This window comes from Mesocricetus auratus, unplaced genomic scaffold, assembly GCF_017639785.1.
Source record: "Mesocricetus auratus isolate SY011 unplaced genomic scaffold, BCM_Maur_2.0 Super-Scaffold_4256, whole genome shotgun sequence".
Lineage (NCBI taxonomy): Eukaryota > Metazoa > Chordata > Mammalia > Rodentia > Cricetidae > Mesocricetus > Mesocricetus auratus.
The window spans coordinates 46,588,395-46,609,356 of record NW_024429182.1 but is presented as its reverse complement, the minus strand read 5'-3'; the positions used below and the strand labels follow the sequence as shown (position 1 = coordinate 46,609,356).

The 20,962-nt window shown below is 38.5% G+C and overlaps 1 protein-coding gene across 1 annotated transcript; it reads left to right on the top strand.

Moving 5' to 3' along the window:
* Positions 1–7,417: 7,417 nt before the first annotated feature.
* On the top strand, positions 7,418–8,338 carry LOC101829380 (olfactory receptor 5B2-like). The gene has a single exon (XM_013112141.1). It carries the CDS (start codon positions 7,418–7,420, stop codon positions 8,336–8,338), a length of 921 nt encoding a protein of 306 aa, XP_012967595.1.
* The last annotated feature ends 12,624 nt before the right edge of the window (positions 8,339–20,962 follow it).

Sequence of the window (20,962 nt, the reverse complement as noted above, 5' to 3'; positions counted from 1 at the left end):
TAGCTGGGAAACCAACATAGAACCTAACCATGCCCTCTGAATGTGAGTGTCAGTTAGGAGGACTGGGCAGTCTATGGGACTTCTGGTAGTGGATCAGTATCCCTAGTGTATGAATGGACTCTGAGAGCCCATTCCATGTAGAGGGATACTCTCTCAGCCTAGACACACGATGGTTAAGGGCCTGTGTCCTTCTCCAAATGATGTGACAGACTTTGATAATCTCTCATGGAAGGCCTTACCCTCCCTGGGGAGTGGATGGGGGATGGGATAGTTGGGGTCTGCGGGAGGCATGAGATGATGGGAGGGAGAGGGAACTGGGATTGACATGTAAAACAAGATTGTTTCTAATTTAAATTAAAAAAGAGAAAAAAGTTTTAAAAGAGAAATGAAACTGTTTCCAAGGTGAAATCTGTAACCCACAATTATATCAAATGAGTTGTTTTCATGTCTTTATGTCTCTAATGTCATTGTTCAAATGCATTTGTAACTGTAAATGAGGTACAATTGATTTCAACCAATAAGGCTATCACTACCATGTGTTCACAATTTCTAAATAATGCTGTTTTTATGTTTTTTGTTCTACCACAAAATTTATTCTCATAGAAAACATAATAAATACTGATATACAAACAACAACAACAAAACAAAAACCAATTAACAGCATGCCAATCCCTGCTGATTATCCCTTCATGTTCCATTTTTAAACCATTTTTGTTTAATCATATTCAGATTTAATTTTCTCCATTTTAACAGTGTTTTCCATTTTTTTAGTGTGGGGGAGACAACTCTTTTTTTTTTAAAGTAATCCCTTCCTTTAAGAATTCCCAATAAACTTACCAAATCTGCCAACGATTTCAGTGAACTGTGAGGCTTAGAAGGTCTGAATCAGAGAGCTGACTTGTGGCCATGAGCTCAGAGATTCAAACACAGGAGAAGGGCTCTAGGAAGAGCCCAAAAGCCTCCTGAGTTTTGGAGGCAGCTGAAGACTTCTTAGAAAAACTACAACTGAAAAATCCCATAGTTGCTCAAAGATTTTAGGAGAAAACAAAAAACAATACCTAGCTGGATGGGCAGGGACTCAGGCAGGAGCGACTCAGGCAGAAGTCCTGTCTGCAGCTCAGTTTTGGACTGAGACAAAGTGACTTTTTCATGAATTCGTACTTTAATGTTGGGTGCCAATATGTAACATGAAAAAATAAAATATCCAGAGACAGATATTGGGGTTCAAACTTCAAGCTGAATATCAGAAAAGTGAAGTACCTGGTCACAAGCTGATGAACTTATTGCCTGTATATATTGTGTATACTTACTATGTATAGTTTTTCTTATGTTAGTTGCAGGGAATTGTGGTGATATATTATTTAAGATTTATTAAAGCTTGCCTGAGGATTCAGAAAGTAAAACCAGCCTCAAGATATAGAGATCAGGCAGTGGGGATACAGACCTTTAATCCCAGCAGCCAGAAGCTAGGAAGTGGTGGTACACATCTTTGATCCCATGATTCAGTGTTAAAGGTAGACTGATCTCTGTGAGGCCAAGGTCACCCTAATCTACACAAGACTGATGCAGTCCTAAAGAGAAACAGCTCACACAAAGATCTCAGTTCCTGGGATCACATGCCTTTAATCTCAACACTACAGGTATATAAAAGATAGGAGCAGGGTGTTACATAGTATTGAGCATTCATTCTCCAGCCACATTGTGGATAGGAGGGATTCATTCTTCAGTAACATTGAGATAGAAAACCATTCAGTCTTAGGATTCTACAGCCATACTGGGGATAGGTAGCAGAATCAGCCCATTCAGCCTGAGGTCATGGTAAGGGCTAGTAGCCTGCTGCTTTGCTTTTCTAATCTTCAATTTGAAGCTTGAACCCCAGCCAACTACATGTTTCTTACCCCCAATATACTTAGAAGTTATAATTTGTCTCAGGGGGAAAGTCTCCAGAATGATCTCCAGCTGTGTAATCAGCTCTCTATCTCCATACAAAGGCTTTGAACAAGTATGATTTCATTTGATATCATGTTAGAGGTAACACACATTCAGTCTCTCCTCCTGAAATTCCAATGCTGTTCATTTTTTCCTGTGATATACCAACAAGCCAGCTTAAACCACTTTACCCACCTTATAATTTTCTTAATGTCCCACATTGTCATTTTCATCACAATCTTGAGGATGCCTTAGATTCAGGATATTGGAGACTGCATCCACCTGTGTCTCCGACTTCACTGATGTCTCCATCTCCTATAGGACTGTAATTTTCATGTATTCGAAAACCAGCTGAAGTCATAAAATGGTCATTTACCAAATAGTGTTTGTGTTCATCCACATGCTGAAACTGCAGACATACAGTGTGAGGAACAAGGCCAAAATTACATTATGAAGGAAGAATACTATTTTTATAGTCATACCTCTGTGGAATACACAGAATTAATCATACTCATTGAGTCATTTAATGCACTAATTATATTTTTTTGTTTCTGAGATTCCCCTTTCCTCTGCAGCAGTGGGTTCTTTTTTCTGGGAAAAGAAAACATTATGCTAAAAAATAGCATTTAGAAGAGAATATTTTGGTTATTTTTGCTTGTTTTTCTTTAAAACACTTTATTAATATTTCTGTTTAATCATTTTAACTTTTTGTGCCATTATCATAGTTCATCTTCATTGACAACTGGTCTAGATTAAGATACACCATAGAAACACACCTTCAATATATCTATGAGGTTATTTCTAGAAAATTTCAGCTGAAAGAGGAACATCACTCTTACTAAGGGTGTTATCATCTAATGGCCTGTTATTTTAGCACCAGTAAAAAGTAGAATTTAGGTGGGTCTCAGAATAAATTTGTATTACTCCTAACTGTATATACACTGTCATTTCATTTCCTGACACCACGTCTTCTCAGCCATCATGGTCTGTAATCTTATCTTAAACCAGAACTCCAGATGAACCTTAAATGTTTAAGATTAACATGAAATAAAATCATATAAATTTGTGTGAGACACAACTAATTATGAGAACGACAAATCCTGATCTCAAACTCCAATTATTCTAGTAGAGACTCTTTTGGAGTGGGTGATGCACTTTAGGAACTAACGATTGGTACGCTAAATTGCACACTTATCAACCATTATCGTGTAGTTCTGAAATGAGAAAACAATGATTTCTGCTTGATAATGAAAATGAAAATGAAAATATCAAGCAGTATTCATTGCTGTAGACAGCCCAATCCACGAGGCCTCTTGAGGTCAAGGGATAAATGTCTGGAAATGACCCCACAGCTTGGTGAACCACAGAGAGAGGATTAGTGCCTTTGGAGAGAATGGAGGATCCAGCAGCATATGTGTGTCCTATGGGCTTTACTAAAACACTGTTCCTTTTTAACACCAGTGATTCTTTTCATGGGTTTTAAAACTATGTAAACCGTTGTAGATCCAATTCTTGTCTCTAATCTAAAATTCAGAAATGTAGATTATTTTCTTAAAGTCATAGTAACTGGCACTTAGATTTGCTTCTCACATTCATAGTTTTCAGCTATCCAAATTGACTTTAGGCAATAAAGTTAACACTCAGACAAACAATCAGTTAGTCAGAGGAGCTATCTTCTTATACTCATTTTAGGTTAGATGTAAAATGTTTAAAACAGAATTTATTCATGACAGACTGCTAAGATTTGCCTTTAAAGGGACATTGTTTTAGATCTTATCTGTTAACTTTCCTTAGCCTTCACATGTAATTAAATGCCAATACATTTAATTTTCATATCTGTGAATTGTGAATAATAATTCATTGACTCATAATATCTAATAATTACGTGGCAGAGTTTCTAGGCTGCTGATAGAAACATGGTAATTGTTTTTATATCTATTTTTAGTTTTGATATTATAATGTAATAACATTTCCCCTTCCTTTTCCTCTCTCTAAACCTTCCCATATACCCTTTCTTGTTCGTTTTGAAATTTATGTCCTCTTTAAAAATGTATATGTATGTGTGTCTGTGTAAGTAAATAATTACAGCTACTTTGTATAATGTTATTTTTGTGAATGTTTCAAGGCTCACTATTTTGTATTGGGTAACCAACTGGTATGTGCTTCCCAGGGAAAGTCCTGCACTCAGAATCCCTTAGCCACTGCTGCTTGTAGTTTCTTTGTGTAAAGTTGAGGCTTCATGGGTTTTCTCAATCCACATTAGCCTCTCTATTGGTGTTGTTCTTGTTCAGTTCATGTTTGCATAATAAAGTTGACAAATATTTGTGAGTGTAGCTTCTGACATTCCCAGAAGACAAGACACACCCTCACAACAAATTAGCTGATCCACTGGCATTTACAATATTTTTCTTGTCTCTTCTGTAATGATATTTGAGCTGTGAGTATGAGAATTGTATTGTAGATGTATCCATTGTGACTGGGATCCACACCTATATATTTTGATTGCTTTTAGTTTTCTGTAGTGCTCTGTGTCTTTTGTAAAGAGAATTTTCCTTGATAGGGCATGGGGATTACACTTACCTATGTGTATAAAAACAAATATTTAGACTATTGAACCAATATGTATATTCTGCAAACCTGCTTGGTTTTATAGCTTGAACCAGCACTAAGTTGATTAACTAGGTTTTAAAATGAATGCATGGAATTTTGAGAAAAACATTGTGGGGCATGGGAATATATGGAAATAAAGGAATGGGGGTTAGATTTGGCTAAAATATGTTGTGCACATAAGTGAAATTCTCAAATATTTAAGCATTAATAAATGCAAAAATCTCTTAAGATTACTTCGTCAGCTGTTTAAGCTTTCCTTATTCTTAATAGTCAAATGTTTAGTTGCAGACCAGAAAAAGTAATATGCAATATTCATATACTGGAACATTCCTCTTGCTTAAAAGTGATTCTATAGGATGGGGAGATGGCTCAGCAGCAAAATGGCTTTCCATATAAGTAACAGACATGAGGACAAGAATTCAGATCTGTATATCACACATAAATGACCAGGTGGTCATGGCAGCCTGCCTGTGATTGCAGCACTCTGAAAGCAAACACACAGGTTCTACTGAGTAAGTTGACTAACTAGACTAGGCCTATTGGTGAGTATCAAGTTCAGTTGAGGGACTCTTTCTCAATTACTAAGATGGAGAGCACTCAGAGACATGTCCTGACACCAGCCACCAGTTCTCTCTCTTTCTCTCTCTCTCTCTCTCTCTCTCTCTCTCTCTCTCTCTCTCTCTCTCTCTCTCTCTCTCTCTCTCTCTCTCTCTCTCTCTCTCTCTTGCTCTCTCTCTCTCACACACACTCGTGAATGCACACAAACATGTACACCAATTCATGCATTGAAAGAGGGAACCTCAAATGAGGAGTTGTCTCCATCAGATTCACCCATTAGTATGTCTGTGGGGGTGTTTTCTTGATTGCTAATTGACACAGAAAGGAACTGTCCACTGTGTGTGGTGACACCCTAGGCAGTTGGGTTTGGAATACATAAGCAAGGTGGCTGAGCAAGCCAGAAGGACAAAACCAGTAACAACTTCTGTGGCTCCTGTTTCAGTTCGTGCTTCCAGGTTTTTGGTTTGGCTTCTCTCGGCGATGTATTATAACATGGAAACATAAGTCATAAATTAAACCTTTCTTCCCCATGTTGTTTTTGACCAATATTTTATCACAACAACAGAGAAGAAAGTAAGAACTTCTATATACTCACTCAATGCATTTGCGTACATGTACACAGGCATTTCAGCACACACACACACACACACACACACACACACACGAGAAAAAAACAAAAATATCCCTGTCACAAATGGCATTGCAGATGGCACTCAAATGCTAAATGAAGCACAGACTCAAAAGACATATACTTCAGGGTTATGTTTAGGGAATCGCAGCAAAAATGAGATCAGTTGGACAATTTAATTGAAAAGATGGGTTGAAGGTGGAAGAAAGAGTTATCAAAGAAAATTTCAGATGACTTGCCTTACTTGATTATGTAGTGGATATAGGGATAGATATTTGACATCATTCTTAGGACTATATACTACTATTTCGGCATTTGTACTGACCTGCCACTTTGAAGTTATGACAGGATATGCCCTTAGCTGCTGCCACTTAGAGCTTGTTCCTCCTCTCTCTGCCTTTCTTTCTTCTCTCATATTCCCAGAGGCTGATCTCCCCTCTCGATTAAAATGAAAAAACCCTCATCTTGAACTCTGTCACATGACATCTTTCTCTCTTGCACCACTTTAAAAAATTACAACACTGTGCACTAAAATTTCTGCACCTCACAGAGCATTAATTAACCATTTTGAAAAACAATAAGTAACATGTAATGCAAACATTGGTGTACACTGAAGTAGCCAACTTGATCCCACAGGTTGCATAATTGCTTCCTTTTCACTGTATAGAGTCAGAAGCATCACAGAACCTTATGGGAAGAAATCTCCAGAGCTCCCCAAGTCTGTATGATTCATTCCAGGTCTCTAAGCATTAGTCTCTGAGATCTAATATGACCACATCTCATCATTTTAGAGGAAAAAGTCTTCAGGTCATATTTTGTTGGTCTCTACTTTTCATTTCAATGATGACAGTTCTTAGTATAAATGGACTTCAGACATGAGGAATTGTTGTGATGCTCAACCATGGTGAGGAAAAATATTCAAAGATAAGTATTAGATTGATCAATTAATTAACTATTTAAAATAGTTAATCTTAAATTAACTTTTATTTTACAACATTGATTTTCACAACTGTATCTATTCATTAATTATAATTACATGTCTGTGTATTTGTGTCTCTGAGAGTTTATGCATGACTCCAGGTGTCCCAGGGCTAGAGGAAAGGGATGTAACTCCCTGGAGCTGGTCACAAGTTATCCAATGTGGGTGCTGGGACCAGTGTTTCAATTCTCTGCAAGAGCAGTGTTCTCTTTTAACCACTTAACCAGTCCTCCAGCACATCATATCCAGGTTTTACAGCTAGAATTTGTAAAAGTGGGACAGAAATGATATTGTGTTATTTTTATGCCAGTAGGGATGAGGTAAGCAACCTATCCTTGAAGAAAAGAATCTGCATAACCAAATTGGAAATTGGCCCATTCTAATATAGAGTCTTACATTTTTCTCAGTTTAGTGAATTTGAGATCTTTTGAGAACAATCTGAGAGAGTATACCTATAATCATATCTAGGCAATACTCCATGTCTAACTTGATGGCTGCATACTGATGATTAATCTATTTTTATGCACAGTAACTGACAAGCTGGAATAAACATTTTAGGTAGAAGAGTAATTTATACAAAGGCATGGGTAGGTATATTGAGTATGGATTATTTAAAGGTTAAAATTGCTTTCAACCATTTTCTAAACATTTAATGTCAAATTGAAGTATAAAAATAAAATCCTCCAATGTTGGAGGACATATAGTGCTGTCATATGATGGAAAACAGCACAGAAGTGACATATTTCATCCTCATGGGACTCACTGATGATCCAGGCCTACAGCTTCCCCTCTTCATCACCTTCCTCCTCATATACACCATCACCCTGTCTGGAAATCTGGGGATGATCCTGCTGATTCTCTTGGACTCTCGACTCCATACTCCCATGTACTTTTTCCTGGGTAATCTTTCCCTTGTTGATCTTGGTTACTCTTCAGCTATTATTCCCAAAGTCATGGCTGGGCTTCTATTAGGAAACAAAGTCATTTCCTACAATAACTGTGCTATTCAGGTGTTCTGCTTTGCAGGTTTTGCTACTGTAGAAAATTTCTTGTTGGCCTCAATGGCTTATGATCACTATGCTGCAGTATGTAAGCCCCTACACTATGCCACTACTGTGACTACAAATATCTGTGTGTGTCTGATTATAAGTTGTTATGTATTTGGTTTTTTGAATGCATTTGTCTTCATTGGGGATACATCCAGTTTTTCCTTCTGTAAATACAATGTGATTCATCAGTTTTTCTGTGACATGCCTGCCATCATGTCTCTCTCTTGTTCTGATAGACATGTGAATGAGCTGGTTTCTGTTTGTCTAGCCAGCTTCAATATCTTTTGTGCTCTCATAATTATCTTAGTGTCCTACATGTTAATTGTTATTGCCATTCTAAAAATGCACTCAGGATACCAGAAAGCTATATTCACCTGTGCCTCCCACTTCACAGCTGTCACTATTTTCTATGTGACTCTTATCTTCATGTACTTACAGCCAAGTTCCAGTCATGCAATGGACACTGCCAAAATTGTGTCTGTGTTTTATACGATGCTCATCCCAATGTTCAACCCCCTGGTCTACAGTCTGAAGAACAAGGAGGTAAAAGGGACATTCAGAAAAATTGTTCGGTTGGAAAAATAAATTCTCTCTTTAGTTAGTACCTTAATTTTTTCTTATACACACTCACTAGAATCATTAGTATCTAATTGCCTCCATGTACAGGGTTGCATTTAAAAACAATGCTGTTGAACAGGGTTGTTTTGGCTATCCTGGGTCTTTTGTTTTTCCATACATAATTGATTATTGTTCTTTCAAGGTCTGTGAAGAATTGTGCTGGGATTTTAATGGGGATTGCATTGAATCTGTAGATTGCTTTTGGCAGGATTGCCATTTTTACTACATTGATCCTACCTATCCAAGAGCATGGGAGATCTTTCAATTTTCTGAGGGCTTCTTTAATTTCTTTCTTTAAAGATTCAAAGTTTAATGCGGATCGATCCATGTTTATCGCCATGCACAAAATTTAAGTCCAAATGGATCAAAGACCGCAACATAAATCCAGCCACACTGAACCTCTTAGAAGAGAAAGTGGGTGGTACCCTTGAACGAATTGGTACAGGAGACAGCTTCCTGAACATAACACCAGTAGCACAGACAGTGAGATCAACAATAAATGGGACCTACTGAAACTGAGAAGCTTCTGTAAGGCAAAGGACACAGTCAGCAAGACAAGAAGGCAGCACACAGAATGGGAAAAAATATTCACTAATCCCACATCTGACAGAGGGTTGATCTCCAAAATTTACAAAGAACTCAAGAAGCAAGTCTCCAAAACACCAAAGGACCCTATTAAAAAGTGGGCTGCAGAACTAAATAGAGAGTTTTCAATAGAGGAGTCTAAAATGGCTGAGAGGCACTTGAGAAAGTGCTCAACATCCTTAGCCATCCGGGAAATGCAAATCAAAACAACTCTGAGATACCATCTCACTCCTGTCAGAATGGCTAAAATCAAAAACACCAATGACAATTTATGCTGGAGAGGATGTGGTGAAAGGGGGACACTCCTCCATTGCTGGTGGGAGTGCCAACTTGTTCAGCCACTTTGGAAATCAGTATGGAGATTCCTCAGAAAAATGGGAATAAACCTACCACAAGACCCAGCAACTCCACTCTTAGGCATATATCCAAAAGATGCCCATTCATACAACAAAGATGTCTGTTCCACTATGTTCATAGCAGCTTTATTTGTAATAGCCAGAACTTGGAAGCAATCTAGATGTCCCTCACCCGAAGAGTGGATAGAGAAAATGTGGTACATCTACACAATGGAGTACTATTCAGCAGAAAAAAATAATGGAATCCTGAGATTCGCAGGCAAATGGATGACACTAGAAGAAACCATCCTGAGTGAGGTAACCCAGTCACAAAAAGAGAAACATGGCATGTACTCTCTCATATATGGATTTTAGACATAGATCTGGGGAGTGCCAGCCTACAATCCTATGGCCAGAGAGTCTGGGAAACAGAAACTTCATTTAGTGGCTGATCGAAGAAGAGGCAGACTCCCTTGGTTAAGTACTGAGCTGAACTCAAGAAAGCCAGTAACAGAGAGGGAGGACTGATGATCAAAGGGATTAAGACTGGGCTGGTTTAACCCCCAGAAACAGCTGACCTGACAAAGGTTAACTCTTGAATCCCAGGCATCAGCCTGGGAATCCAGCATGGGACTGATCAAGACCCCCTGAATGTGGGTGTCAGTGAGGAGGCCTAGGGAATCTATTGAGCCTTGGGCAGCAGATCAGTACCCATCCCAAGTATACACACGGACTTTGGACTCCCATAGAACAATGTGAGGTGCACTCTCACCCTGAACTCTTGGGGAAGGGTCTAGGCCCTGCCCTATATGAAATGACAGACTATGGACACCCCCATGGAGGGCCTCACCCTCCCTGGGGGAATGAAGGGATAACGGGGGGGGTTGGGGGGAGGGCACGGGAGGAGGGGAGGGAATGGGAGAGGGACCTGGAACTGACTTGTGAAGCAACCTCGTTTCTTATCTAAATTTAAACTGGAAAATAAAAAAAAAATAAAAACAATGCTGTTTCAAGTGCCTGAGATGTGACTCCCTCCCTCTAGTGTTTACTCAGAAAAAGGAACATTATATTTAAAAACATGGTCTGAATGAAAATGATTTTGATATATTGGATTCTGTTTAGTTAAAAATGCCATTATTAATATTGATACATTTAGTCATTTTCCCCAAACTTTTACTATAACATATCAAGATGATTAATCCTCATTGCCAACAAGACTGGATTTAGTATAATGAATACTTTTGTGAATAATGCCATGAAGATGTTTCTTGAAGGTTCAACTGTAGAGAATACCCACCGTCTCCTGTGAGTATGACCATTACATGGACTGAGGTCAGCTGATGATAATAAAGGAAAAAGAGACCTGAGGATCAGGAACTATTTCTGACTCCTGACTGCACAGAAAAATGAATATATATATGCATATATATGTATATGTTTGTAAGCCTTGAGCCAAAATAAAAATAAACATTTCTTTTTTAAAGTTGCTTTTGATGTGTACTTCATCACAGCAACAGGAAAGGTCAGTGATACACCTATCAATAAAATAAATATATGCCCAAAATGAAGAAATCCATGAGTAAGAGAACTGTTTAAAGATGTTGAGTGAGGATTCATGAAAATGCATTTGGAAAATTAAACAGAATGAAATGGTGTGTGTGTATGTGTGTGTGTGTGTGTGTGTGCATGCGTGCCTGCAAGCATGTGTGTGTGTGTGTTGTGTTTTCATGTGTTAACTATACAAAAAGAAAAAGCTCTATTGGTCAGAAAAAAGGTTTAATAGTTACTGTTGTGTTGTATTGAGTGTGTATGATTGTGGGTATGTATTCTATGCAGATTGACTATTATCTGACTCAGGAGAATTACTACCAATTATTTCCTGGTCAGTAGGAAGATATCCTCAAACCACTGAGGGTTGCAGAAATAGAACACTACATTATATAAAGAACAAATTTTATTTACATTAAAAAAATCATCTATCCTCACTTTTAGACAATAGAGTCATTGGATCTCCCGTTTCACTACCCCGGTTTCATATGAGTCAGAAGTTGCCTGCTCCCCATCCCTGACTATTTACACCATGTCTTTAAAATCAGAATAAATAGATCATAATCCTTCCTGTTTCACAGCTTTCAGATAGCATGCCATGACACTGCTTAGGATCTATACTTATTCTTGCATATCCTACAGCAAATATCCCATTGTTCCATACTTGTCCTGAGGATTTGTTTACTGGAGAATGTTAATAAACATGTTAAGAATCATGATCTAGGCTTATTATATGTATGAAACTTAATGCATAACAGGGTATTCTGGCAACAATGCATGGAAAAAGGAACACTTACTCATTGGTAGTAGGAATGCAAGCTAGTATGGTCATTATGAAAATCAGAGTGGAATTTCCTAAAACAAGCTGAGAAAAGATCTACCCCAAGATCCAGCCATACCACTCTTGGGCATATTCCCAAAGGACTCCACATCTTAGCACATGGATACTTGCTTATCAATAGTCACTGATGTCTTATTCATAATTGCCAGAAAATGGAAACATTTTGGATACCCATGGACAATGAAAATGTGGTTCATTTATATAATAGAACATTATTCAGCTGTTAAGAGAAATAAAATTTTCAGGTAAACAGATGAAGTTAAAACAGTCATTCTGAGTGATGTAACCCAGATTCATGAGACATGTATTGCCTGTTCTATAGCATATAGCTTTGTTTAAGCTTTAAATAAGTGTGTTTCATTTATTTCAACCACGGGGATTGGGGAGCTTGTAAATAACCAGTGTGGGGGAGGAGATAATCCAATGAAAAGCAATAGAAAATAGTGTTATAAAAGAATAAAAGAGAGCCTACCCTTGTAAGCCCTTGGCCATTCCACCCACCTAATCCCCAGAGACCTGGGGACAGTCTAAACTATCCAGGGCTGCATCTGCCACCATCTAAGCCTTGGCTCCAATCCCACTAGGAGAGGTGTGGCCTTTTCCTGCCCCCACCCCCATTGAAGGTCCTTGACAAATGCACATAGCCCCATCCCACCCAACAAAATCCCAGAGACCTGGGTGCATCCCCAAACCATCCAGCATTACTAAAACATAAATCATACATAAATCCTAACATACTTATAGTGGAAAACTTCAACACTCCACCCCTCTCACCGGGACTCCTTAAAAGAAACATAACAAAGAAATACAGGAACTAACAGAAGTTATGATCCAATTGGGATTAACAGACATCTATAAAATAGTCCACCCAAACACAAAAGAGTATACTTTCTTACCAGTAACACATGCAACCTCCACCCAAACTGGCCACATACTTGGCAACAATGCAAACCGCAACAGATACAAAAAAAAAAATCAAAACCAAAAAACCCTCAAAACTGGAATAACCCTGTGTATCTTATCAGATCACCATGTTTTAAAGCTAGAATTCAACAGCAACACAAATTGCAGACAGCTTATAAACTCATGGAAATTGAAAAATGCTCGACACTCCTGGGTCAAGGAAGAAAGAAAGAAAGAAAGAAATTAAAGACATCCTAGAATTAAATGAAAATGAAGGCACAACATACCTAAACTTATGGGACACTTTGAAAGCAGTGCTAATAGGAAAGTTCATAGCACTAAGTGCCAAAAAAGAAACTGGAGAATAGTCACACTAGAGACTTAACAACACACCTGGAAGTTCTAGAACAAAAAGAATCAAACTAACTGAGGAGGAGTAGATGCCAGCAAACAACAAAAGTTTGGGCTGAAATCAATAAAGTAGAAACAAAGAAAACAATAAAAAGAATCAATGAAACAAAGAGTTGGTTATTTTTGAAAATCAACACGATAGATGGACATTTATCCAAACTAACAAAAAGGCAGAGAGAATATATAAATTAATGAAATCAGAAATGAAAAGTGGGACATAACAATGGACATTGAGGAAATCCAGAGAATCATCAGGTCATACTTTGAAAACTTATACTTCACAAAATTGGAAAATGTAAAAGAAATAGATAATTTTCTGGATGAGTATCACTTACCAAATTATATCAAGAACAGATAAGCAATTTAAATAAACCTATAACCCCTAATGAAACAGTCATCCAAAGTCTCACAAGCAAAAAAAAAAAAAGCCCAGGGTGAGATAATTTCTGTGCAGAATTCTACCAGAAATTCAAAGAAGAGCTAATACCAATACTCCTCAAAGTATTCCACATAATAGAAGCAGACAGGTCATTGTCAAACTCGATGAGGCTATAATAACTTTGGTACACAAACCACACAAAGACACAACTGAGAAAGAGAACTATGGACCAATCTCACTCATGAACAGTGATGCAAAAGTACTTAATAAAATATTTGAAAATTGAATCCAAGGACACATCAGAAAAACTATCCACCATGATCAAGTAAGCTTCATCTTAAAGATGTAGGTATGTTTCAACATATGAAAATCTGTAAATGTAATCCTCTATAGAGATAAACTGAAAAAGAAAAACCACATGATCATCTCATTAGATGCTGAAAAAAGCCTTCAGCAAAATCCAATACCCCTTCATTATAAAGGTCTTGTAGAGATCAGGGATAAAAGGAACATAACTAAACATAATAAAGACAATATACAGTAAACCAACAGTCAACATCAAGCTAAGTGGAGAGAAGTTCAACTCGATTCCTCTAAAATCAGAAACAAGAGAAGGCTGTCCACTCTCTCCATGTCTCTTCCATATTGTACTTGAAGTTCTAGCTAGAGCAATAAACAGCAAATGGATATCAAGAGGATAAAAACTGGAAAGGAAGAAGTCAAACTTTCACTGTTTGCAAATGATATGATAATTTACATAAATGACACCAAAATCCTACCAGGGAACTCCTACAGTGAATAAACACCTTCAGTAAAGTAGCAGAATACAGGATTAAAAAAAAATCAGTAGTCCTCCTATATATAGACAATAAAGTGACTGAAAGCAAAACTAGAGAATAGCCACAAACATCATAAAATATCTTGGGGGTAACTCTGACCAAACAAGTGAAAGACCTGTATGACAAGAACTTTAATCTTTAAGGAAACAAATAAAGAAGATATCAGAAAACTGAAAGATCTCCCATGCTCTTAGATAGGTAGGATTAACATAGTAAAATGACAATCTTAACAAAAGCAATCTACAGATTCAATGCAATCCCCATCAAAATCACAGCACAATTCTTCACAGGCCTTGAAAGAACAATACTCAACTTTACATGGAAAAACAAAAACAAAACAACAAGAATAACCAAAACAACCCTGCACAATAAAGGAACTTCCGGAGGCATCACCATCCCTGACTTCAAGCTCTTCTATAGAACTATAGTAGTGAAAACAGTTTGGTATTAGCACAAAAGCCTACAGGTAGAGCCATGGAATTGAATCAAAGACCCTGATATTAATCCGTATACCTTTTGACAAAGAAGCTAAAATTAATCAATAGAAAAAAAGTATCTTTAGCAAATGTTACTGGCATAACTGGATGCTGACATGTGGAAGATTACAGATAGATCCATATCTATTGCCATGCACCAGACTTAAGTGCAAATGGATCAAAGACCTCAACATAAATCCAGCCTCAGTGAACCTCTTAGAAGAGAAAGTGGGAAGTACCCTTGAATGCACTGGCATAGGAGGCCACTTCCTGAACATAATACCAGCAGCACAGACACTGAGATTGGCAGTTAATTAATGGGACCTCCTGAAACCGAGAGGCTTCTGTAAGCCAAAGGACACAGCCAACCACACAATGTGACAGCCTACAGAATGGGAAAAGATCTTCATCAACCCCACATATGACAGAGGGCTGATCTCCAAAATATACAAAAAATCCAACTAGTCATCAAAACACCAAGTAATCCAATTTAAAAAATGGGGTACATATTTAACTAGAGAATTTCCAATAAAGGAATCTAAAATGGCAGAAAGGCACTTAAAAAATTGCTCAACATCCTTACTATCAGGGAAATGCAAATCAAAACAACTTTGAGATAAAATCTTACCATCTGTCAGAATGGCTAAAATAAAAAACACCAATGACAGGTTATGCTGGAGAGGATGTGGAGAAAGGGGAACACTCCTACACTGCTGGCGCGAGTGCAAAATTGTACAGCCACTTTGGAAATCTGTATGACAGTTTCTCAGGAAAGTATGAATCAGTCTACCTCAAGATCCAGCAATTCTAAGCCGGGTGTTGGTGACACATGCCTTTAATCCCAGCACTCGGGAGGCAGAGGCAGGTGGATCTTGGTGAGTTTGAGGCCAGCCTGGTCTACAGAGCAAGTGCCAGGACAGGTTCCAAAACAATACAGAGAAACCCTGTCTCGAAAAACCAAAAAAAAAAAATCCAGCAATTCCACTCCTCAGCATATACCCAGAGGATGCACATTCACACCACAAGGGCATCAGTTTAACCATGTTTATAACAGCTTTATTTGTAATAGCCAGAACCTGGAAGCAACCTAGATGCTCCTCAACCAAAGAATAGATGAAGAAAACATGGTACATTTACACAATTGAGTACTATTCAGTGGAAAAAAAAACAATGAAATCTTCAAATTCCCCGGCAAATGGATGGAACTAGAAGAAACCATACTGAGTGAAGTCACCAAGACACTAAGACAAACATGGTATCATTCACATCTGTTTCTTATCATCTTATCTCTAGTTATTATCTTAGTAATAGAGCATGGGGTGTTGCAATCTTCATCTATTACCCTACAACTATGTTTTCCTTTTACCTTATGTGTTTTCTCCTCTGTTGTTAGGCATCGTCTTAGTTTGGGGTTTTAATCACTGTGAAGAGACAAGATGATCATGACAACTCTTATAAGGAAAGCATTTATTCATTTGCTTATTTTAATTTCCTTTCACATTCCAGCTTAAGTTATCCTCCCCATCCCTCCTCCCACCCACCTTTGCCTCCTTCCAGCTCACCCCCTTCCATTGGAAAGGCTTGCTCATAAATTTCAGAGGTATAGCCCATTATCACCATGATGGGAACATGATGGTGTGCAGGAAGATATGGTGCTGGATTTGAGAGTGTTATATCTTGCAGGCAACTGGAAGTCAGCTGACTCAGAGACTGAGTATTAGAGAACCTTCTTGGAGGGAAATGAGCAAAAGAAATCTCAAACTCTGCCCCCACAGTGCCACTCTTCTGCCAACAAGGCATCATCACCTAACTTTGCTACACCCACTGGGCATTTTCTTCCAATTCCCTGCATTCAGTCAAACTTCAAAAGTTCCCATTGTCAGTTACAGTCTCAAACTTGTTTCAACGTCCAAAGTCTCTTCTGAGGTGGATGGCAATCTTAATTATAAATCAAAATTGCCCTGTGAAAATCAAATTAAAAAAATCAGATCACATATTTCCAACATATAGTGGCACAGAATATATATTACCATTCCAAAATAGAGACAAGGGAGCATAGCAAGGAAATATTGGACAAAAGCAAGTCTGAGAACCAGCTGGACAAACCCCAAATTCTATAGCTTCATGTCTTATGTTAATTGCCTTCAGACCTCCAACTCTGTTAAGCTTTTTGACTGGAACACACTTCTTTAGGCGGGCTGATTCCACTCTCTGTTAGCAGCTCTCCTCAGCATGTATCCCATGACTATGGCATCTGTAACTTCTTGAGTTCTCTAAGGGTATCATGGCTTCAACTTCATTGCTTCACATAATGACCTCTCTAGGCTTCCATTTAGGGACACGCTTGATGCACGCCTTGACACAGTGGCTTTATTCCATAACTCTTTTCTTCAGTCCTTAACTCTGAAGCCATAACCATGTGGCCAAAGCTGCCAAGTCCTGTTGCTTGCTGGGGCTGGAACACGATCCTCTTGTTCAATTATATCTTCATCAGCTTTCTGTTTTCAATAATTTCCCTCACTGCCTAAGCTTGGCTATCCTGAAACTTACTCAGTAGACCAGGCTGGCCTCAGAAATGTGGCAGCCTCTATGCGCTCAGTGTTAGAATTAAAGTTGTGCCCCTACACACCCAGCTCTAAGTTTTAGCTTCTTTCCACAAATTGGAAATTTAGGTGGGTAGGATCTTGCCCTGAGGTCTCGATTCCCTTTATTCAATTTCTTAATCTGCTTATCTCCTTGAACATAGGATTTAGCTCCACTCTACTTTCTGGTGCTTTTTTTTCTCCTCAAAATGTAAATTTTTGTAATTTACCCTGCTCATTTGCTCCTTTCATCATGAATATTCGTTAGACTTACCACCACTATTATCTACACAACAGAGTCTATGCTAGGCTTTTGAGATTTCTTCTGTTAGTGGAATTAATTCAAAACTCTTCATTTTAGCCTCAGGCAGACTCTTCAGACAAGGGTGAAAGGCAGTTCCACCCCTTTTTTTTTCACCAGAATATGAAAGAACAGTCTCTAGGCAACATACTAATATTTTTATTCTTCCCTGATACCTGAGTGAGTGCCTCCCCCATTCAAATAATAGAACCACTCACTATCTTCCATGTTCCTACTAGTATGGCCCATTAAACAATGCTGAAAGCATTCTATCACTTTCCAAACCCAAAGTACCGAAGTCCAAATTCTTCTAAACACACCATCAGGTCTATCATAGCAATACCACAGTTCCTGGTACCAACATCTGTCTTAGTTTGGGTTTTTATTACTGTGAAGAGAAAGCATGACCATGGCAACTCTTATAAGGAAAACATTTAATTGGAAAGGCTCTTTTTTAAACACTTTTTAAATTATATATTTAAATTAGGAACAAGCTTGCTTCCCATGTCAGTCCCAGCTCCCTCTCCCTCCCCTCCATGCCTGTTTCTCCCCACTGGCCCCCAAACCTCCCACCCAATCCCCAATCCCCACTCTGTTCTCCGGGGAGGTTAAGGCCCTCCATGGGGGATTTCTAGATTCTGTCATTCCGTTGCAAGGAGGGTCTAGGCCCTCCCCCAAGTGTCCACATTTAGAGAGCATCTCTCATTGTGTGACGGGCACGCAGAGTCCATTTATATACCAGGGATATATACTGATCTACCCAAAGCCCCATAGATTGCCTAGGTCTCCTCACTGACACCCACATTCAGGGAGTCTGGATCAGTCCCATGCTGGTCCTTCAGTCATCTGTTTGAGGTCCAAGATCTCCTCCTTGTTCAGGTCAGCTGTTTCTCTGGGTTTCTTCAGCCCAATCTTGACTCATCACTCCTCCCTCTTTGTCACTGGGTTCCAGGAGTTCATATAAGATAGTCATCAAAATCATTATCAGGGAGGGACATTTAAGGTAGTCTTTCCACTATTGCTTAATTTGCCAGTTGGTGTCATCCTTGTAGATCTCTCGAAATCTCACTAGTGCCAGATTTCCCCTCAAACCTAGAATGACTCCCTCTATTATGGTGTCTCTCATCCTGCTCTCATCTATTCTTCCCAGAACTTCCTGCTCCTCTATGTCCTCCTCTCCCGTCCTCTACTTCCCCTCTCTTTATCCTGGGAAAAGCTTGCTTAGAATTTCAGAGGTGCAGTCCAGTATCTTTATGAAGAGGATCATGGCAGTGGGCAGGCAGATGTGGTGCTGGAACTGAGGGTGCTACATCTTGCAGGTATCAGGAAGTCAGCTCTGACTCTTATACTGATGGTAGCTTGAGCAAAAGGTACCTCAAAGCTTGCCCCCACAGTGCCACCCTTCCTATAACAAGGCCTCATCTCTTAATTGTGCCACTAGAGGGGGGCATTTTCTTTCAGACCACCATAGGTACTCTCAGTTTACAACTTCTTTGTGTTCAAAAACTAAAATATGAGACAATAAAACAAAATACACATACAATCAAATAAGATAAACAGACTTTCACTCTGTTGCTAAAAATTCAAGAATCATTCAACCTGATGTGACACATGGCTCAGGTGGTAGAGAAACATACATGACACGTGGGTTCTATGCTATGGTTTCTGTACTCTGGTCTCCACTGAAAATTGTGGTTTATGCGATTATTTGGCAAATGTAAGATAACATGCTGTGATGAAGGGTATCGCATCATTGTAGCCCTCAGAGGCAATGTTTTACCGTGACTCTTTTTCCATTGGAAGAAGGGCTCTTCATAACTAGTGATTGCATAACAACTGATTGCATACACATATGTGAATATTCAAGTTCTCTTATTAAAGATTTCTAGTTTAAATGTTTTCTATGTGAGCACGCTTTGTATAATTTCAATCTTTAAATTTTATTCTTTAATTATCGAAAAGAGATTCTTCTCTCATATGATACATCCCTATCATAGTTACCCTCCTTCTACTCTTCCTAGCTATTCCCCCATCTCCCTATTCCTTTAGATCCACACCTCCTCCATTTACCTTCAGAAAAGAACAGGTCTTCTAAGCATCTAGGCATATTAACTGAATGAGGCACAGCAAATGCAAAAAGACTAGCCACAAACCCTCTTCAATGTTGGACTAGGCAAGCTAATAGGAGGAAATGGGTCCCAAAGGCAAGCAAAAGAGTCAGAGTCATCCCCACTCCCATTATTAGGAATCCCACTAAAAACCTCAAGATAACAACCACAACATACATCTAGAGGGCCTAGTGAAGACCCAGCCAGGCTCTGTGCTTGTCACTTCAGTTTCTGTGAGCCCCTATGAGTCCTGCCTCGTTGATTCTCCTGGTTTCTTTGACTCCTTCTGGTTCTTATTCCTACCTCTCCTTCCACTTAATGTGTGTTGTGGGTCTCTGCTGGAGAAAGCCTGTCTGATGGCAACTGGGCTAAGCACTGATCTATGGGAATAGCATAGTATAATTAGGAATAACGTCAATGACTTTTTAAACTGAAGCACTTACAAGCTATATCCTGCCCATTCTCCTTTTTTTGTCTAATTAATCATGTGCATTTCCATTAATTTTATATAGTTGGTTTTGAGTTTATTGGAAATTTTGTTGCTATTCACCTATTGAGTCGTACCTCATGTGAATGCTAATCATCTTGGTTATATCAATTGCTGTCATTCTAGTATTACAGACATAGTGATTGTGTAATTGCACATGGTGTGTGTGTGTGTGTATAGACAGATATCAGAAAGTCAGAAAGGAGACATTGATTGTTTGTAATTAACTCCATGCAATTATTCAGGTGGAAGAATCCACCTGACATGTAATAGGAAATAAAAAACAAAACAGAATCATTCCAGTCATGCATCTTTTCACCCATCTGTCTTCAAAGATGAAAAGTTTATTTTAAAGTTTCACATTCTCTTATGGTTTACATGGTTCCTGATAGGAAATCCTCTATTATCCCGTCTGTGAATCCTTTCATATTTCTGTAAAAAAGCTGTGTGTTTCTTGAAGTTCTATGACAGTATATTTGACCTTAAGTGGTTTCATTGTACTCATCGTGGTGTGTGTGTATGTGTTTGTGTGTGTGTTTTCCTCTCTATATTTATCTTTCTTGGCTTGTATACGTTTTGAATGGGAGAGGTTTATTTCTTTTACAAATTTCATTTTGGGAAATAATTGAAAATTCCTTACAATCATGTGTAACTGAATGTGTGAATCTATCTCTTGTTGGCAAAAGTTCAATCTCAGGATTGAATGTGATAGTATATATGCATGTTTTAAAGAAGAAAACTATTTTCTGAGGAAGGAGCACTGGAGAAAGAGTGGTGCCAGCATGAAGTGGTATAA

Excerpts from the sequence above, each read along its gene's own strand:
- LOC101829380 (XM_013112141.1), top strand. The coding sequence starts at position 7,418 with ATGATGGAAAACAGCACAGAAGTGACATATTTCATCCTCATGGGACTC.